Genomic DNA, 20,036 nt, shown 5'->3' on the forward strand with positions numbered 1-20,036 from the left:
AATGCGCTAGCAGTGTGATATGTCTTCTGTCATCGGGCTTTACCTGATTTAATAGCTCCTAGTCTCTATTTAACTTCTATATTTGGAGCTAGAAAAGTCATTTCCTTTCCTGCTAGCTCATCCAGAGCATAATTACCAGCTCTAAAAACATCCATAGTAGCCTAGAGAATCAATTTGTGTAAAGCTGCCAGGAGCTGCTCAGGAACTGAAGGAAGTTGGTTAGGAGGCTCAGGAACAGAATTTTAAGGCAAAACACTTATATTTGTGTGTGTACGTGTTTGTTTCTAATAGAACCAGGTTACCAAAAGGATTTTTTGATGAAGAGCATATCTTAAATAAATAAACCTCTGAAAGCTGAAATCATCAGTGACTTGTGGTTGAACTGTTTGGATTACGCCTGCCTCAAAATGCCTTTTGGAGAAAAACAAAGCGTTCTTGTTAGAACAGCAGAATGTATTTTTAATTCAGAGATGATACGTGTTTTTCAGAGTTATAAAAGCTGAAACAAATGGTTAAAATATTCAGACATCAAGTGAAACGTTACCTAATGTAAAGCAGAACTTGTGTTTCCTTATTTACTGTGTTACAAGGAGCAGCGATCTGTACTTCTTATTTCTTACTGCCTGCTGGAGAACTTCTTATCCAAGTTTGCAGATCCACTGTTGGCGGAGCTCTGTCTGCGTTGGTCCTACACTCCCGATGGACAATATTATTTCAGATACTGATCTTGCTGTCACACGTGGGCGAGTTCTGGGAGGCGCGTGTTGTTCATGCTTGAGCTACGGTAATTGAAAATGGGGCACAAGTGGGATGCAGCTGCTGGGGCGCTCTCGATGGTAGGTAGGGCGCCTTTCTGAGTTGCTCTTAGATCCGTAGCACCGCATGAGTGAAGTGCACGTGGTTGTGTGCTTGTGAAGGGGTCTCAGGGATGTCCGAGGTGGTAACTCACATGGTGCTCTCTGGTGACTGTTACGGAAGGAGCTCCTCCAGAGAAGGTCAGCTTTCCTTCTGAAAATACCCTAAGGGATGGACGGGGAGCTGCCAGACGCGGTCACACACAGGTGCTCACTGAACTGGGGAGAACTCCCTAAAGATTAAAGAGCCTCTTTGCAAACTATCTTAGCTTTTTGTCCCATGGAAGACATTGGACAAATACAACTCCCAGATGGTGATATTCTGGGTTTCTTTCGCTGGATTGTTATGCTGTTTATAAATAAAGCTTGAGGTGCTTTATTTTTCTACCACCAATTGAAATGCTGCGCTTCTGGACTTGGCTTCTGGGAGTTTGGTCATCACTGCTGCTCCCCCATTTGTTCCAGTGCTCCTGGGCTGCTCTCATCTTCTGGATTCGTGGAGGGCTTCCACACAACCTGTGAAAAAATTATTTCTGGAACTGTTCTGAGAAAAGAAGGAACAGGTTTTGTTCCAACAATAGTTGGTGAGATTGCTGGGGACTCCTCCTGCGGTTCTTCCTCTGGAGGGTGGGGGCAACATGGCAGCACTGCCTGTTAATGACCCGAGTGACAATCAAAGGACAGCCTCTGCGGCCTCCCGATGTTTTAGCACCTGACTTGTCTCGTGTCACTCAGGGCACGGCCCTTGTTGGCAGACACGGCTCAAATTTCCAAAGGAAACGAGCGCGGTGAAAAATCAAGATTTTACTGTTAAGCATGACATCTCCCAGGCTGGGAGCCACGATATGGTCACAAGATGTTGAATTTCACGTTGGTTAATCATGAGGCTTGTGATTAAAGGCGATATGTACGGCATTTAACGCTTCTTCAGAATAACTTACGGGAACTGTGGTCCGTTCTCTAGGTTTTGTTGTGGACCGCACTTGAAATCCCTTTCCTTTGGTGCATCTTGGGAAACCTTGCTAAAATTACTGGAGGATGGAGTGCCATAAATGAGTGCCGTTTCCTTGGAAGAAATGTGTATTGGAAAGTAGTTTTCTGTCTCCTGCTGCAATGATCTAGATTATTTTAATTATCATCCAGAGAAGGAAGAATGATTTGAAGTTAATACAAAGGCGTACGAATAACCTGGCGGTGGTTCTGAGTCCTTTCTGCAGACATCAAGACCCTGCTCGGAGCCTGTACAGCAGCAGCGGCTTCTTTAGGAGCCCAGCAGGCTGGGGACAAGTATGGGAAAAACCTCTTAGAACAGGGCTCTGTGGATCCCTAGCACCGTGATGTTGTGATGCAGCAGGGGGGTGTGGGATGGACGTCTTTTGTTCCAGATTCTGCTGGTTCAGAAATGGGGTTTAAAAACAAACCCACTGCCTGAACTCGTTAGCGTGCGAGCAGCGCTTCCCGAGGAGCCTGGTGGCGCTAAATCCCCCCTAAGTCCGTTAGGGCATCCGTGCCTGTCAGCCTCGTTGATACATATTTTATATACAGTCCCGAGAACATGAAAAATCCCTCGGCTTTTCAGAGGCAGCCAGAACTAAAACCTAACCTCGGAGCTCTGCTTTCCCTCCGCGCCCCCTGAAAAAGGAAGACTTCAGAGCAGCCGAGCTTTGAGGGGAGCGAGGCTTTAACAAAGCTCCAGGGAGCGATGCAAATGAGCAAAATGTCTCTGGGAAGATTAGGGAAGCTCACTGATGTGGTGATGAAAGGTTGTCAGTGGAGATGGTGACAATTGAAGTGCATTACCCATGGGTGCTGCCGTAATAGGAACAGGTGTTACCGTCCAACCTGGCTGCAAACTGAAAGGCGCTGGCTGCACGCCAGCCCCCAAAAAGGGGGAAAAAAATAGAGCTAATGGCTGCATTGTTTGGAGCCAGCGCTCGTTTCTTGGTAGCCAGTTTCTTAAAATTAGGGAGAAAAGGTAAAAATCCAGCTTGGAAAATAAATAAATAAATAAATTGCAATGAATGCTGAGCAAGGGTTTTTTTTTTTCCCTCTGTTTTTTAAATGAAGAGCACTTTGAGAATTGACCCGAGGATAAGAGCATTTTATGTCAATCTCGAGGTATCCGGGTTTATTTTAGCCTGCATTAAACCGGGTGGATTTGAGCCCTTCTGCAGGAGCAGGAAACGTCTGTCCCAGCCGGTCTGCGCCCCTGGGTAGCTCTGGCATGTGAGCTTCCATCCGTTTTAGGTGCTTGATTGAGGACACAGCTTTCCATTTTTGCCTTCTAAAATATTTTAAATAGCCCCGTTAGGATGTTTTTGTGTTGAAGAGCTCTGTCCCTCTGTCATTTGTCCTTTCTTTCCTTCTGTACCTTTGAGTTTTGGCCACAAACGTGGCGCAGCTCTTGCACCCTTCAGTGTGCAGTTCTGGGCAGCTTGGAAGAGGCAGGGCGTGGGCTGGAAAAGCAGCGAGCGATCTCTGGATGAAGGATTTTTCTTTTTCCTTTTTATTTTCTTCTTTTTTTTTTTTTAATTTAGAAAAATAACAAGCTGATTTAAGGCTGCAGCTTTTCTTCCAACAGCCGAGTGCATCCCTTTGCAAGCTGAATGATGTTCCCGAGCTAATGATGTGTGTGTGCGTGCATGGGCACGCAGCGCCGAGGTGAGGAGCTGGGAAACGTGTGGTAGTTTTTGCTGCTGGTTTAATCACCCCGAGCTGGAATGGCTGCACGCTGTCCTGGCTTTCAGGATGCTTTGTGCTCCAGTGAAGCCCAGCTATGGAAGAAAACTGAAGTTAGCTTTGTTAGGCTTCATGCGGATTACGCATCTCGATTTGATGACTTCGAACCGTTTTTAAAGCAATTTTGCAGCTGATTGCTGTGTTGTCCTTAGAGTCTTAACGCGATTTGAGCATGGGGAGGAGTTCTCAATGAAAAACTTGCTTTTGGATCATCTCACCGTTAATGGCGTGTTCCGAGCCAGCTGGTTTTCATCTGTTCTGGTTGTTGGGAGCATATCCTCAGTATCAGGGGGCAGGCTGGCTGGTCGGGTAGCACGGGGGGGCTTTGGTTCCCTTGCTGAAGCGTTGGAGCCCGTTTAACAAAGGCAATGTCATGACTTGGAGCCACTCGGCGGGCCTTAGGCGGGAGATGCAGTTTAGGCACGAAGCAGTTGCTTTTTACCAGCCTCTGAGGTGCAGGCTCTTCTGACAACAGATCGCTCGGATCCTCAGGCCCTGCCCGGCAGGGTGAGTTCAGAGGCTGTGGGGAGCTTTCATCGCACAACCTGCACGGTGAAAGCTCGTCAGTAGCTAAATCTCGCCCCGTGCAGGAGGCGTTTATCAGCGAGAGGCAGCGAGTGCAGGCGGGCCTCCTTCTGCTCTCATGTTCCACGTTGGTTTTCCCTCTGCTAATGAGGGACACGCGGTTCCTTCTTCAGGAAACTCTTTCCCCATTTAGAGCTTTCAAATAGGGAACCCAAGAAAGAAGTGTATAGATCCAAGTACCTGGACTACGTAGTGCTTAAGCCCAAGTATTTCGTTTACCCAAACTGAGAGGGGAGCTTGGTCAGCAAGAGCTGTAAATGCTTGTGCCCCTCGGAGACCTGCCGCTGAGCTGCAGCGTGCGATGGGAACAGTGGAGGCCAGCCCATGGCTGTTACCACTCTGGGCCTCGTTATTCTCCTAACGAAGTACACCGTGGGGAAGGGGCCTGTTAATAACAGGTAGGGGAGACATTGGCCAGCCAGGGGGTCTGGCACAACCCGTCGTGGGTCTGGGTGCACAAACGCTGCGGCACCGCTCGATCAGGCTGGCAGAGCTGGGGCGTGCGGGAGGAGCAGAGCAGGACGGGTGGGAGCTGTGAACTCACAAATGAACCCAGCCCTGAGAGTCTGCAGAAATGCAGGATGAAATATTTCCGAGTATTCAGCACCGCAGCATGCTGCTCAGAGAGCGTTCTCTCTCATTTCGGGTGCACGTGGGGGATGACGGTGTAGGTGTGAAAAGCACGCCGAGTGCGCCAGCCCAAGCTTTCTGTGTGCCCAGCCTACTTTAGTTATTCCTAACCTTGAATGAAAGATGGAGCAAAAGCCCTAATAAACATTCCTCGTACAGCCCGATGCTCCCTGGTGGCTGCGTTTGCTGTCACGGCCGCTCAAGTAACAGCCACAAGTTTTCCCTTCCATTTTTTCTCTGCAAGTCATGAGGCAGGCCCGCCGTGAAGTGCCTCGGGTGATGCACGAGCAAGCGCCTGCCCGCAGCAGGGCAGCAGCAGCAGTCCTGCCCCGTGCCCCCGCAGCACCCCCAGCCTCTCAGCCTTGGTTCGGAGTCGCTGGGCACGGGGAGAGCAGGGCTGTGACCCCAGCTCGGGTGGCACAGCCGCCAGCCCATGCTGCATGTTTGCACAAACACCATTGCTAGATGGAAAACACGCCTGTGATCTCATTGTTTTAAAAGAAATGTTTAAAAGACACGTTTAAGAAAGAGGCAAATGTACACAAATCAGCGATTTCTGAAGTTAGAATTAGTTTGTAGCAGTTGCTCATCTCTGAAGGTCTGAGAATTGCTGGGGCAGGACGCCAGGCTGATCGGCTTTACTTTCCGAAAGGAGAGAACTGTGACTGCCTGCTGGTACAGGACGTAGGGCAACCTCCAAACCGTGTCCTGGTTTGTGAGAGGCCGCCTCCGTCACAGGGACAAAAACCTTGCGGAATAATTCCGTCTTGTGAGATGCTGCCTTCTTTTTCCTGTTGGATTATAATAGTAATTATAGATTCTTCATTTTATTATTTGAAGTTAGACCGTAGTTAAATAGCTGCAGCCTGGGGCAAGCCACGGTGAGCTGCTGGATCTGCACAGAGCCTCGCTTGGGAGATGCTCGACTCGGTCCCTGGGGCACCCCAGGAAGGCAGCAGGAGAGGCAAAGACAGAAGCAAGAACTGGGAGGGTTCGTTTTGCCCGAACCACAGTGAAAAGAAGTACGTGAAAGGAATTGCGAAATCCTTCTGCACCGATCGACCTGCCTGAGGAGACGGTTGGCCAAGAGAAAATGTGCATGACAGTATTTGAGCTGTCCGGGTCCTGAGCTTGCTCCTAAATACATGCGGTGCTCTGCCAGGTGCGCTGTTGCCTGTTTGCTCCTGAGGCTGTACGATATTTAGCCCCATTTTCACAGCGGGTAACAGTGGGGGTTTTACTTGGGCTTTGCTTAGGAGTCCGAGAGCACAAATCAGTCTGTTTTAGTCTCCATCGTATCCTCGTCAGACCTCGCAAGGGCGTCGTGTTGGAGCTTCGTGCTGAGCGCAGCAGCATGGGCAGAGCCCTGTTGGGGGCCAGGTTGGTGAAAGGAAAGTTTGGTAAAATGAAAACTTCACTCCTCAAGCATGCAGAACTCAGCACTCAAGTACTAGATGGCAAAATTACTTGATTTAATTAAATATACTGCTTTCTGTGGCCAATATTATTAATTACCTGACTTACCGTACCTTGAGACAGCCGAACAGGGAGTACAGCGAGCAAGGCAGCCAACTGCTAGCTTTAACTTAGGTGGTTTTTACTTTCTGTTCAATTTTCTTAACAAGGAACGTGGTCTTGCGAAGAAACTGGCTGAATTTTCATCTTCTTCTTATTTTTTTCAGTTGGCAAAAAAAATCCGTGAGAAGTTTAACCGCTACTTGGATGTCGTGAATCGCAACAAGCAAGTAGTAGAAGCGTCGTACACCGCTCATCTCACGTCGCCCTTGACTGCAATCCAGGACTGCTGCACTATTCCACCCTCTATGATGGAGTAAGTACCGATTTCTGACATGACTTCATATGTGAAGAGAAAGATGAAGCTTTCTTCTGCAAAGTAGCGTATATTTTCTGGTAGTCTTGATCACCTGAGAAAATGGGGAAAGCGATACCCCAGAGGTGCTCCTTGGCCTGTCCTCCTCTGCTCTTACGCTTCTAGTAGACACACGTTTAATGAGGAGCTCACAAGCACTGGGCTCCGCTGTGATAGCTCGTAAAACAAAACACAAACACACGCAAGAAAGTTTATTTCATGCAATTAAGGGTTGAACAAACAAATGAGCCTGTCTGTATCCAAGATACCTGTTTTGCTCCGAGACCCTACTTAGGCTGAATAACTCTTCTGAAGCTGGTCATGGGACTTTTTCTTCCCCTTTGAAGGGCAGTAACCAAAATCACGAGCTGGTCAGTACATCACATGCTACAAGTGTTGCGGTACAGCTTAATCGAGTTGACTCGCTGCTGCTTGATACGCAGATTTCCAGAAACCGAGAACATTGCTTGAAAACCGAGTTTGTTCTTTTGCAGTTCGTTTTTTAAAGAGCTCTGCATAGCCCCCATCCAGGCAGTTGGTTGTCTTTAATCACCTCGTATCCTGTTGCGTGTTTGCAGGAGCGTCTGTGTGTTTCCTGGTTGCAGGAAGGTGTGATGGACTGTCTGATTTTTCCACTAGCAGTGTAATTGTTCCTTTTAAACCATCAACATTTTAAACGCTTCCGTGTGTGCTAGGAAAGAACAAGAGTAACTTTCTCATCATTTATCATACACTGCAAACTTTGAATACAGAGTGTGTTTTCATTGTTTATAACTCATTTCTGATTTAAAAACGTTTAAGAGAGGAAGGTAATTTGGGTAATAAATCCTAGAAGTATTTTCTGTAATCTAACTTTATAAGACAGCTCTTAATGACAGCTTTCTTTCATCTTTTCTGAATTACAGCATTAACCTTTATTTACGTAAGGTTTTAAAATATTCACTGCGTTCAAGTGTGTGTTATCAATCTGTGTATGGAGAGAGAGGATGCTTTTTGGGTTCTGTTTGTTTTGCTTGGCATGGAAGGAAGAAACGTGGATAGGGTTAAGCCTCAGGTGGCTCTGAAGAAAGCAGTACCTTGCTGTTTGGTTGTGGCTGTGGGGTAAATCTCGTGGTCTCAGTGCAGTTCCTGCTGGACAGAGGGGCTGCATAAAATGCTAGAGCATCTGGTGCTAAATGGCCAGGCTTTGGGCAGCGTTAGTAGGAAGGTCAGGAATTAGTTGAGGATGAAAACTTCCCAGCTGTCCAATACCTCCATGGAGGAGCCGACCACCAGCAGTAACACCTTCAGGTGAAGAGGAGGAATGAGGAAACACACATCCTCTGTCCCAATGGCATAATTTTTAATAAAAAAATGAGTGCTCTTAGTCTGGGAACTTCCATGCGTTTCTTTTCACTTGGTCCTCTGAAATGGCTCAGGTTGGAAGGCCTTCAGGAATGTTCCTGCCGACGGTGGGCCTGCGTGAGGAACCTTCACAGAAAGCAGCTTGAAATCCGAACTGGAGCTCACAGCTGGCAAAGCACAGACGTGAATTTTCTGTTTGCAGAGCTCCTCATCTGGGCTTTACAATGTGATGTCCATTATTTAGTTAGCTTGATCAGAGTAAATCCGTTGAAGCGGTTACTGGATCAGTCTGCAGGATCTTCCGGACTGCTTCAGCAAGGACCAGGCAGGTAGTTCTGATGGAAGAACTGCAGCGCAGCAGACCGCTGGAAGAATATCCACTGCCATCCTTAGGAAGTTGTCTGCAAGTCATACAGAGAAACAGGGCCTGGTGTTGGTGTGTGTGGGGGGAGATGGGGCTGCAGCAGGCAGGGAGAAGTGCAGCTGCCGCTGGGCTCTGCCGAGTGCCTGCTGCTGCCCTGCCCCCAGTGGGAACCCACGGGGTTCTTGGCAAAAGTGCATCTAAATAAGGGCTTAGGGGGCTGGGGGAGCTGTTCTGGGAGCATTCTGCAGGTCTGTGTTGTCTGCCTTGGGGACGGCAGCTGGAGTGGCTGCACGGGTAAAAATGGGGTCGGGCTGGATGGCCACGAGTAGGTCACACGGGTGACTTACGCTGGAGGTTTGCAGGTAAAGGAAAATAAAACGGCAGGGAAGGAAAGGGTGTGGCTGCCTGTGTAATGCTGGAGCGGTCACCTACCAGGTGTACAAACAGCTTCTGGGGAGGAGCTGTGAGGCTTCCAGCAGTGGGTGTCCGCAGGAGTGGCTTCACCAGGGAAGCTGCAGGCACGCTCACGCCACGAGGACGCGGCAGGCACCGCCTGGGAGTACACACCTTACAGAAACAGCGCCCAACAGGGCGCTCCCGTGACGTTCTGCGGTTCTGACCTCGTGTGTGCAGGTGGCAGCGTCCCCCTCGCTGCTCCCCGACACGGGCGTCACCGCTGGCGCTCGTGGAAAACTCTCACGGTGACCTGAAGATGCGCTTGGCTACATTCAGCGCTGCTGCTGCTAATGCACGTGGTCCGAGGCAGCTGGAAAGCTATTTCGGTTCTTTGTCTAACAACGTCGACAAGTGCTGGAGGAACGCCTTTATCTAAAGTTGGGAAAGGAGCAGAACGGAGAAATATTTGGTGGTGAAACACCGCTGGGCAGCGCTGCGCTACCCGCGCTGCTCGAGCCGTTGGAAGAAGCGAGCTTACAAAGCGATTTTGGAAAATCATTTACTCCCGGACCGCGATAGCGCCGTCAGAAGTGGTCTGCCTTTTTCCTTTCGAAACAGATGGTTAAATATTTGCTAACCCGCTCGGGTTTTATCGCAGCTCTTTGGGTGTTTATCTTTGCTCTCGGAGCAGTCAAGTGGGAGATAACGGGCATCCATTCAGCCGCTGCAGTATCTTAAGAGCTGCACTTCCAAAGGAGAAGTGGGTGGGCCGCACTCCGATGAAATTTAAGCTGTGTTTGCTGTTCCTGCAGAGGATCAGAGCGCAGCAATGCATGTGGGATTCTAGAAGATGTAGGGAGCCTGCACTGGGCCACTCCTGGCACTGCCTGGTCGTGTTCGGGAGCTGCAGCAGGTAGGTAGGAAATCCCTGTCGTGGACAAATTCCTGTCTTTATACAAATAAATCCACTTCGACTTCGTCAAGCAGGAGTTGAAATAATTAGAGCAAGTTGTATGCCGTAAGGAAGTGGCGAACTGAATCATCGGTAGCTTTTTCTTGAATTTGTTCATGGAAGCTTTGTTTTTCCAATGCTCTGCTTAAATAGATGGTTCCTGCTCTACCTGAGTACGTAAGCACGTGAGTGAAGCTCTCGTCTTGCTCTCAGGAAAATGCACCTGGCTGAGCAGTTCAAAGGAAACGCGCAATTCTCAGTGAACTTTACCTCATTTCATTTGCATACCGAAACCATCCGGAAATTTGTATTAATGGACCGGGACAGAACAAAACGAGTCTCAAAGCAGCGTGGGCCCCGCGGTGGCTGCCCGGATGCCCTTTTTGCGCGCAGCTCCTCCATTTCTCCCTAAACTGCAACCGTACAAAAGCGGTTGATTTACGCTGCAAAGTCAGGCCGAGCAAAATCCAATTGGAGCTCACTTGAGCGCTGTTTTGATGTAAGATTCAAAGCTTCTGCAAATTCATTTTATCTTCTGCATTTGCTGATCTCCTGCTTGTAAATCCTGTTGAAGGAGAATAAAAATGAGTGCAGCCTGATGGGAATTAAATGTCTGAAGTTCAAAGCAGTTTGCACATCAGAGCAAACGTCAATCAAGTGAACATCTTGCAAGCCAGGCAGGGAGCGCGTTTCTCCATGGGGAAGAGATCAAAGTGGGAGTCGCGGCTCTGTTTGCTCCCTCGGGATGCAGTTTCGATCAGTTGTTCATTAAAGTGAATCCAGAAGGAAGGGATTTTTAGAGAGAGGCAGGGAAAGGGGGGTGGATTTCAGCCAGTGTGGGGGCTTTTTTTATTTATTTTTGGCTCTTGTTTGAGTTTATACAAAAACTAATGACATCTGACCAGAGGGTTGTGGTGGTGGTTTTGTTTTTCCTTCTGGTAAGAATTTTGGAGGATGTCCCTAAGTTTTGGCCATGGTATCGTAGATTTTGGGGCCAAATTGCAACTGAGATCTTGGTCAGACAGCTGGTCCTCACTTTGTCCGCTCTGTCGTCTTTCCTGCTGGCAGAAATGAGAAACACCGTTAAAATTACATGAGAAACACTGTTAAAATTCAGTCCCTTTTGTACAGAGAAAGGGTGGAGATCGATACGTGTCTGCAAAACCTCAAGCACTGATTTTTAATAACTTCTTCCAATCTAAATGATGTGAAGATTTGCACAGCTCCTGTTGAGAATGTGCATCGCGTGCGCCCATCGTAGGGGAGGTCACGCCAGCAGGTGCAGCCTCTAAACGAGTTCAGCGCAACGAACACGCTGCGGTGTTGAGGCTTTGCTTTAATTGCTGTTTTAATGGTGAGGATCACCAGGTTGCTTAATCGCCCCTTCTCAATTGAAACAAGGCAGCCAAAAAAGCACACCCCAGGTTCTCCAGCACGATCAATGGTCAACAAATGCTGGAATATCAGCTGGCTGCACAATGCCTCGGTGCGGCTCCTGTTCTGGTCCCCCACCAGTGACAGGAGCTGCTCCCCTCCAGCTCCGCGTGTCGCAGCCCATTTCCATTCTGCAAGGTGCAAAAACCCCAAAGTCAGCTTTAGGGCGGGCTGTGTCCCTCACGGCTCAGGCTGGAGGAGCCCGGCGCTAGGGCAGCAGCCCTGTCTGAGGGCTGATGTTTAATTCGTGGCATTTTCAAGAATTCTGTGCTTTATTTATATCACTTTCCCGTTCACTTTATCCTCCTGTCATATGTCAGCTCTGGCAAGAAAAAGGAGGGCTGGCCTAGGCTGCGGTAACGTTTTGCTTTCCTTCAGCTCTGCTGATTGTTTAGAAACGATTCCTTGGCTTTCCTGGTGGCAGCACAGGACTCCCCGGGAAGAGCTGAAGGCCTTGCCTGGGTTGATCTTTTGCATGATGTTATAAATCCGGATAAATGCAACTTCTCGCTCTGGTAACTTCAAGTCTGAGCGGCGTGAGAACTGGACGGCAGGGTGCGCGTGCTGTTTGCAGTGAGTGTGAGGGGTGATTTTTGCCAGAAAATAAAATCAGGAGCAGAGGAAGACTCCGGATGATTCTGAGTTAAACCCCAACATTTCTTGCTGGTGTTCTGAGACGCGCATGACGTTAATTGCTAATGAGGTAGCCTGTTGCCATTGCTAATAGATTTGGATGGGAGCACTGGGGCAATTAGCTGACATCCTGGGAAGTCGTTATCCCTCCCTCAGAGTTCGTTCCGTAGTATTCCTTGGAATTATTTCTTTAGCACCGAGAGGTGTAATTTGCAGTCTCTAGCTCTTCCCCAGCTGGTTTTGTCCGAAGATAAATGTGTTCTTTGGGCAGCCCATCCTTCATCAGCTCGGCTTAATCCTGGGATTCCCATCCAACAAAAAAACAACTCAACTTTTGCTTGCTTGGTAGGAGCTGGAAAAAACATGGGTGCCTCAGTAACTCCACCTCTGTCCATTGACAGCCTTGTTGGCCTTTTAAAGACCAATACAATTACTTGATAATGTATGTAGTGTTTCTGAGTACTGATTAAATCAATTTTAAAGCATGCTAGTTTAAGGAGATAACTTGTTTTTCAATGACGTTTCTACACAGCAGTGAAGATCCTAAAAATTAAAGAGTTGTAATCAGTGATGCTTATTTTTGTGTATTCCGAAGGTAAGTTAAGAGGGCTTCTGCAAACACAGCCACGGCTCTCGTGGGCTGTAGCCATGTAAAACCAAACATCTTGTGGCTCTGCAGAAGTCATCATACTTAATTTGATGTTAAGACCAAAGAAGTCAGTGTCTGACGTTCTGTTACGCGTTTGCGTAAGAGAAATTATTTGTGGTTCGGGAAATTATTCAGGAGCTGAGTACCGAGTTCTCAGGAAAGTTCTTTTCTCTCTGCAGTTCTCTTCCAAGTCATAAAAGCTTCCGCATGCGAGGGTCCCATAGCCAGGAGATGGGGCAGATCCTGGGTCTGGCTGGCTTGAGGCAGCCTCAGCTTTGTTTCTTTGGGAAGAAATTACTTGGAATTGGGCTGAACAAGACGATAGCGGATTAGGAGAGATTTAGTTTGCTTTAAAAGGCTCGCTTCCTGTGGTCATAACTTGATATTTCCTCGTGGTAACCAGTTCCATCTGTCTGTGGGCTCAGTTTTTGTTTCTGTTGATTGTTGCTCTAGCGGGATGGTTTAGAAGCTCGTTGTCTAATTATCTGTCGTGCCTGGGAAGCCCAGCCGTTACGGCACGCGCCCTGTAAGTTCAGAACAAGAAGATGCATCTCTTCCCATCTCACCGGGCACCTTGCTTGTTGAACTAGTTCCATCTTCCTGGATTTCAATTTCTTAATGACAGCTTTCACCCAGAAGAGCGGTGCTGCTTGTCCTCAGCAGCGTTGCTCCCAGTATTTTGGGCTTCCCCTGTGCTGTAGCACGTGTGTCTTTGTGCGTGCGCGTACGTTTCTGGTTGTGCGTATACACGGGCGTAAAAAAGGTAACCGCAGGTTAAACATCTCTGCGCAGTTGACGATAAGCAACTAAATGATGAGTGTGTATACAACACGTCCGTGCTGTGGCCAAGGTAGTATCTTCTGACACAGCCATATGTCCTGTCATTTGCTATTTCGGTCTTGACGGTATTCAACAGCCCCCTGTTCTGCCCGGTTTCTCTCCAAGACTTGCTTCTTATCGGCACTCCAGCAAGGCGAGCCAGGCTCCTCTTCCAAAACACGATTTGCACTTGCAGTTTGCTGTGATTTCTCAGAAATAAACTGATGGTAGGAAAAACCTCTGATAGAAGGTAAATGGTTCTGGAGGTCCGTGAACTGTAAGCCGGATGCCGTCAAGGGTTCAAGGTCACAGAGTTCTTAATGAGCAAAATTGGCCTTATGTAAATGAAACAAAACCGCCTTTAAGTCCTTGAAAGCTTCAGAAATGTTTATAGTTACTTCAAAACCTTTAAAAGCCCTTTTATTTTGTTAAGGCCTTGGTTTAATTAGGCTTTGTTGTCATTAAAATTGCATGCTGAGTTACTTATCGCCTTGACTTGGTGATCTTGAAGGTCTTTTCCAGCCTAGATGATTCTGGGGTTAGAATTAGGGATGTATTGGAATTATTTTACCTACTAAAATGTAACAAAACTTCCGACTCAAATTCCTTACGCTCTTCAGAATGTAAATCCTCAAATATTGCTACAGAAAACGGGTTTGTGTTGATCTACTTCTAGACTTTTTTTCCCAAGGACGCAAAGAGGAAATCCTCTTCGTAGAGGTGTTGGATTCATGTATGTTTTTTAAAAGGGATGGAGAAAATATAGGTGCTGATGGCGTGCCTGGATGCTCGGCCTGTTGCCAAGCTGGAACCTCTGCAGATCGAGATGAAAGGGCTCAGTCTCCCCTGGTTCTGTCTTTCGGGGAGTACTGAGAGGCAAAATGCGACGTATCACGTTAGGGAGCAGGTGCCATCCAGCCGTGACGCCTTTATCCCCCCTCCTCTTGGGTTTCACAAGTTGTCGTGGACCCTAGCAACACGTGTCACGTTGGAGTATCCAAACAACTAATTCTTTTCCATTGAACCTTCAGAAAGATTTATCTCCGTTGTAGATGCTGGGGGTGTTTAATGGGTAATGGCTGCTCTGCTGATCCCGCTGTTGTCGTTTCAGGTTCGATGGCAATTTTAACACCAACGTGTCTAGAACGATCAGCTGCGATAGACTGTCCACCACTGTCAACAGCAGAGCCTTCAATCCCGGGCGTGATTTAAATTCCGGTGAGTAGTCTGCCTCGGGTATTTTCCTTCTCTTGCAGGTTTTTTCCACTGGACTGTAACATTTCCTTTGGCATAGGGAATTAGCACGGATTGCCATAGCAACAAGCTATTTCTCCTTGAAACTGTCACAATGCTCTTAATTTGAGATTTCATGATGGCAAGATGATACCTAAAGTATGCCCTTAGTCTTAAGTGCTTTATAAAAATGTCATGAAGATTTTATTCCAGCCTAGCATGGATAATTTTGTTGTGGTTTATGCGCTTTTCTTCTTTTTTCTTCCAAGGCACTTCCCTTCCTAGGCCTGTCTGCTTTGGCATCGGTAGTGTCGGCTCCTGATGGGGCCAAGCAAAGAAGTTCCTCTGATCTTCTTAGCTGAGCTCAGCTAATGTGAGGCTGTGTTTGCAGTGACGTGCCAAAACTACAAAATACAAGGACGTTCTAAAATACTCCCTTTCTTTGTCGTAGGGTGTTTCTATCTTGACTGTCAACCTGTTTTCTTACCACACTTGAAGAGCTGGAAATGTGCTTCAGACCCGTAAATGCACGTGACTTATCCCTGGGCAATCGAGCTGTTGGTTCTGCAGTGTGGCACAGTTTGCTTTTTTCTTTTGATTTTCATTTTTTTACACAGCCAACTGAAATGAACACGTGGTTTTCAGGTTCTTCTGTCACGGTTCAGGTTTTGCCCAGCTGTTTTTTCTTGCTTTTCAGCTTTTTATGCTTAGCGCTGTAAATTAGAGAGCACTGCAGATTTTGCTTGAGGATTTCATTTAGCGTGAAGTTCTTGGTTTGGTTTTTTGACAAGTGATGCAGACTCCAGAGAGAAAGTTTTTTATTTTAATTCTCACTCCTCTTTTGGAACAAAATGCTGATTTTTTTTAACCCTACTGTTTACGCACCAGACCCAGCATTCTATACTTACCCCACACAGAGCATTAAAAAAAAGGATAAAATGAGATGAATATATACATAAATATATAGATGCTTAGCCCCATCTACTCTGTATGACATCTTGAATACAGGTGCAGGCCATACAAGCTGATTTCCTGACACGTCTCATCACCATAATTTGTACGGTGGTTTTCATCCTGAAGATGTGCGGTCTTTGTTCACTGTGTTCTACTGGCCTTTGTTTTACTTGCAAGCTCTCTTTATAAATAATAACAATAATAAGTACTAATTAGTAGTATAGTAATGCTCAGAATCACGTTCAATTGTTCCTTAAGCAGAACAATTGTGGAAAGCAGATTTTCAGGCCCGGCAGTAAAAGCAAATCACTGACTCGGTCGCTTACTGCTCCTTTGAAACAGAAAAGCCATTCTCTGCTTTTATAGTGCAGAACATCCATGTAAAAAATGCATTAAGAAGTATTCCTTCTCCTTGAGCGGTGGAAAATAAATAACCCAAGCTAGAGTTTCCCTTAAACATTTACGTTTTTTTCTGAATTTTTACAAAAACAAAGGGAGCGCAAGTTCTCGCTGTCCTGACTCACCACGGAGACTCGAGTGCCTCCTCTGCCCTTGCCTCCGTCTTGAAAGCTTCCTGAAATGGCCTTGGCAGCGCGGGGCAGCACACAACAAGGGAACTGGAGTGCCGGTGAGAGCAGGGAAATGCTGCAGGGCTTGGTGACAGTGAACAACTCTCCTCTGGCTTTCCTCAAGCATGGCCTTTGGTGGGATTTTTTCTACTAGTGAGAAGATGCCCCGAGAGAGAAATGGAACAGAAAGAGTGGGCTGGTGCTGAAAAATGAGGCCGAAACAGGTTTCTTTGAGAACCGCCAGCTGATGCTGAGTGAAACCCGCTGAAACACCGAGTTGAGTTCTCCGCAGGAGAGCTGCAAGCAGTAAGCACCCTTAGCCCTCACCTCCTTTTCTGGAGGTGTTTGGAAGTCCATTAGGTGAGGTTTCTCACCTTCCCTTCCCCGTCCCTCAGGTGAGAACACCTAACGTGCCTCAGCTCTGCTGCCCCGGCCGGGAAATGTGGGGCTGGCCTGGCTCTGGGCTGGCACGGGGCTGCCATCGCCTGCTGCCCAAGCAGCACGTCGCGTGTCCCTGCCAAACTGTTGGGGTTATCGTGTGGGTGCTGTTTGGAGCTCTTGCTTGTGTAGTCACAGGCCACAACCTACCGTGCCAAAAAGGCAGCCTGGCCCCAAAAATTTAGAGTCTTGTAACCACAGATGACCTTAGACAGGCTGGGGATGCCAGCCTGGTGATGGGGCTGAGGTTTGCAAGCCTTCTGCTGCCCCAGCTCCCAGAGCAGGAGCTCCTGTACCCTGCTCTGGTTTGCTCAGGGTTTCCCAAACAAGGCTGGCAGCTCCGGCAGCCGGGTTGTCCTCCTGAACGGGTCGCTTGGTTCATTCTTAATGTAAAAAAATCCCCACGGGTAGCCCTCTTTCCCTGCACGGATTTTGCAGTTGCAATAATCTGGCCTATAAAAAGCTCTCAGCAAGACGTAAATTTAACTCTGCCGCCTTGGGCCTCGATGCCAGTTCTTTAAATGCTCATCTTGGCTGGCTCCAGGCACAGAGTCGGAGCGCGGGGCTGGCGTGGCGGAGCTGGAGGTGTCGGCACGGGATGGAATCGGCACCGCGAGCCGCAGGACCCGAGCCTCGGAGAGCCCGTGGTGCAGACAACCAGCGTGGCTGCTAGTCAGAGCAATGCCTTAAACAGGGGCAGTGGAGCTCGTGAAGCTTGCAAAAATAAACATTTTTTGTAATTTTCAATTGGACTTTTATAACACAGAAGGTAAACCTGATCTTGGAGAAGGGAGGAAGAGGAAAGAAATAGATGTACTTCTCTTCTCCCAGCCCTTCAATTCCAGTTTGGGCACTGTTTTCTTGAGATAAGGCGGTGTGCTGGTGGTTGTCATTTTTTTTTTCTCCTTGAAAAGGTTCTGTTTTTGTCTTGGCTCGAGTGTTCCGTTTGGATTGCCTTTAGCCATGACTACAAAATAGATGAGGAGCGAGTCTTTATTCTTCACGGGGAATCGCAGGCTTCAGTCAGTCAGATTAAGAGATCTGCCCTCACTCTGTGAGTAGCCCTTTATTTATTAGATGACAAAACTCTGCCCAGAGCCCGTGCGTTATGTTATCAGATTGCTTTATCTTCTTGAATAAACAAGGAACCAGTAAATCTTCCTTTTTCTCAGCCTCCAAAACGCCCAAGTGTCTGTTTCAAGTCAGGCAGCTTTAGCAGAGTGCTTTTCCCCAGGAGCATGCGGGGTTGGGACCACGTTTCCCAACAGATTTTGTCTGTGCCTTATTCGAGGTCTTGATCACGCCTTGGTCGTGCTCCGTACGTTGCTGGGCTTGGAGCTGATAGTTCGGGTGAGGTAAAGGAGTCGGGAGGTGTTGGGAGGGGGTGGTAACTCCTGGCTCAAATCCTTTTAAAGCTCGGAAGCTGGGATCCCTCCTTTACGTGATGTTTGTTACTTCTTTGCCCTTCAGAGTCCAAACAGCTCCCAGGGAGTGAGCTGGGCTCAGTCCTGGCTCGTGCCATCAGCAGAATTTCAATCGGGTCCAAGCTGCAGGCTTTTATTTCTGGAGAAAATGCGTGAGCCAGAATGCAGCTTGACTCAGAATGTCCTGGATAAGTCTCGTGGGTCTGGGGAGTCGGAGGATGTCTTTACTTGGACGCTAAACTCATTCCCTGTCTGCTGCTGTTCCAGAGCATCACTAAAGTATCTCCATGATGATGACTTTGAACAGAAGTTCCTCTTGGAGAAGAGCTGCAGTATGTGTGTGTTTCACTGAAAACTCAACTTCTCTTATTTGCCTGGCGAGCACAGTGAGGTCTGCAGCTCCATAAATATAATGCTGAAGGAGAGGACTGTAAGAAACTCTTATAATGAGCAATTATGTTCAGCAGTTCCTTTTTTTTTTTTTACTGACTGTGCTTTTCTTTGAAGATTAATTAGTTAATGATTTGACTACGCTTTGAAGACGTAAAGTGGTATCTAGAAGTGCTAAGTGTTATCATATCGCATTCCCTTTGAAGTTTTATAAACTCTAGCACACAGGGCTTTCTCTCTAAAAGTCCTTTTTGTTTTGTTAGATATTTGTTATGAGAGAGAATGATCATTTCAAATGCTCTCATGCTCCTTCTTCCCAACTTCTGTCTGCAGCCGCGTTTGGGGTCAGGTGGTGCCGCGTTGTGCGAGGCCGGAGGCTTCGGGGCTGCCTGCTGGTGGCAGGTCCCAGCTGGACGTTCGTGTCCCGTCCGTGCCTCCAAGGGAGGGACACCTCTGGGATTTCTGCGTTAGGCTTAGACCTCCGGGTTCCCCCCGGCAGTGGGATATCAAGGCTGGGTCTTTGTGGAGCAGGGAAGTTCATTTTAGAACTGCAAAATCATTGCATGTAAAGCAGAACAGTTACCTGTGTTACAGCAGGGAGATGGGTAGCTCTAGGTACATGCAAAAGTAACTGGAACCTGAGCAGAAAATGAAAAATTAGATGGGTGTTTGAGTTAAAATGGGAGCCACGGGTCTTAACAAGCCTAGAAAATGAGTAGCAGTGAAATGCCCTGCACGCTTTTCTGCTAGTGCTGCCAGCTCGGACAAACGTCGACGTTAGCTCTAGGCCGGGCAGGCAGCTCACGAGGTGGTTTTTGGGGGTCTTTTGGTTGTCTAACCTGCCCAAAGCCTGGCTTTGCTGCAGGTAATGAAGTACAGGCAGGCAGCTGAGGGAGTGAGAAGTTTAGGGGAGGGGAGGTTTGTCAAAAACAAGAGAACATTTGCTGTGTGTCCTGGCAGAGACCAAGAAATGAGGAAATATCTACAAAAGAGGGAAGAAAAAAAAGTATTTTTCAGCTTTTGCTTATCTGATGGGAGTTTGTCTCCTGTGGTCAAGGGAAAAAGCAGTAAGCAACGAGTCACGGTGAAAGGGGTGGTGTCGAGGGAAGGCAATATCGAGCTGATGTACTTGTCAAAGGAAGCATGAGCAGAGGAGGAAAAGCAGAGGGGGAGAGCACTGAGGCTGCGAGGAATTCTGTAGGGGTTCAAAACCCCTAACGAACCCCAAACAAATTTGTTTTATTGGGAAAACGAGCACTGAAACCAAGATGCTGTCATGGGAAAGTAAATACAAAGCATGGCCTTGTGGGAATGAGTTTACCTTCAATACAGCAATGATTTAAAAAAATCCCTGTAATTATAAACTCGTTTATTTTAATGCTCTTGGTGAAATTAAAATGGGCAAGTTGTTCTAGCCAGGCTTTGAGTGCTCAGGTACCTGATTTGAAAATCTAGTCTTCAGACTCTGTAAGAAATAAGACAAACGCCAGAAATTCAGCCTCTTTATGATGGCAATTACATTATAAATATATAATGTTGCTAATGAGCTAAGTTCAGCCTTGCTGACTTCTGAGGGCAGGTTCAGCTCCCCTGAGCCTGGGGTTCTGGCAGCTCAGCGCGCAGCCGGCGAGGACGAGCCCGTGAAGAGCCCTCGGAAGGTGCCAGCTCGGTGTCGGTTAGTAAAAGCAGTCCGAGCAATTAGCTTAATGAGACACCTGGATTCCCCAGCGGTTCCAGGAGGGCGAAGGAAGCCTGGGTC

The 20,036-nt window shown here is 47.7% G+C and overlaps 1 protein-coding gene across 3 annotated transcripts in view; it reads left to right on the top strand.

Moving 5' to 3' along the window:
* The window catches only part of CACHD1 (cache domain containing 1), a 95,325-nt gene that overhangs the window by 37,046 nt on the left and 38,243 nt on the right, over window positions 1–20,036 (top strand). For all 3 annotated transcript variants that reach the window (XM_035333796.1, XM_035333797.1, XM_035333795.1), the window contains exons 3-4: window positions 6,491–6,639; window positions 14,381–14,487. In XM_035333796.1, coding sequence (XP_035189687.1) covers window positions 6,491–6,639; window positions 14,381–14,487 — 256 coding nt within the window. The remainder of the gene's footprint in view (window positions 1–6,490; window positions 6,640–14,380; window positions 14,488–20,036) is intronic.

The sequence above is a fragment of the Oxyura jamaicensis genome, chromosome 8 (genome assembly GCF_011077185.1).
Source record: "Oxyura jamaicensis isolate SHBP4307 breed ruddy duck chromosome 8, BPBGC_Ojam_1.0, whole genome shotgun sequence".
Classification (NCBI taxonomy): Eukaryota; Metazoa; Chordata; class Aves; order Anseriformes; family Anatidae; genus Oxyura; species Oxyura jamaicensis.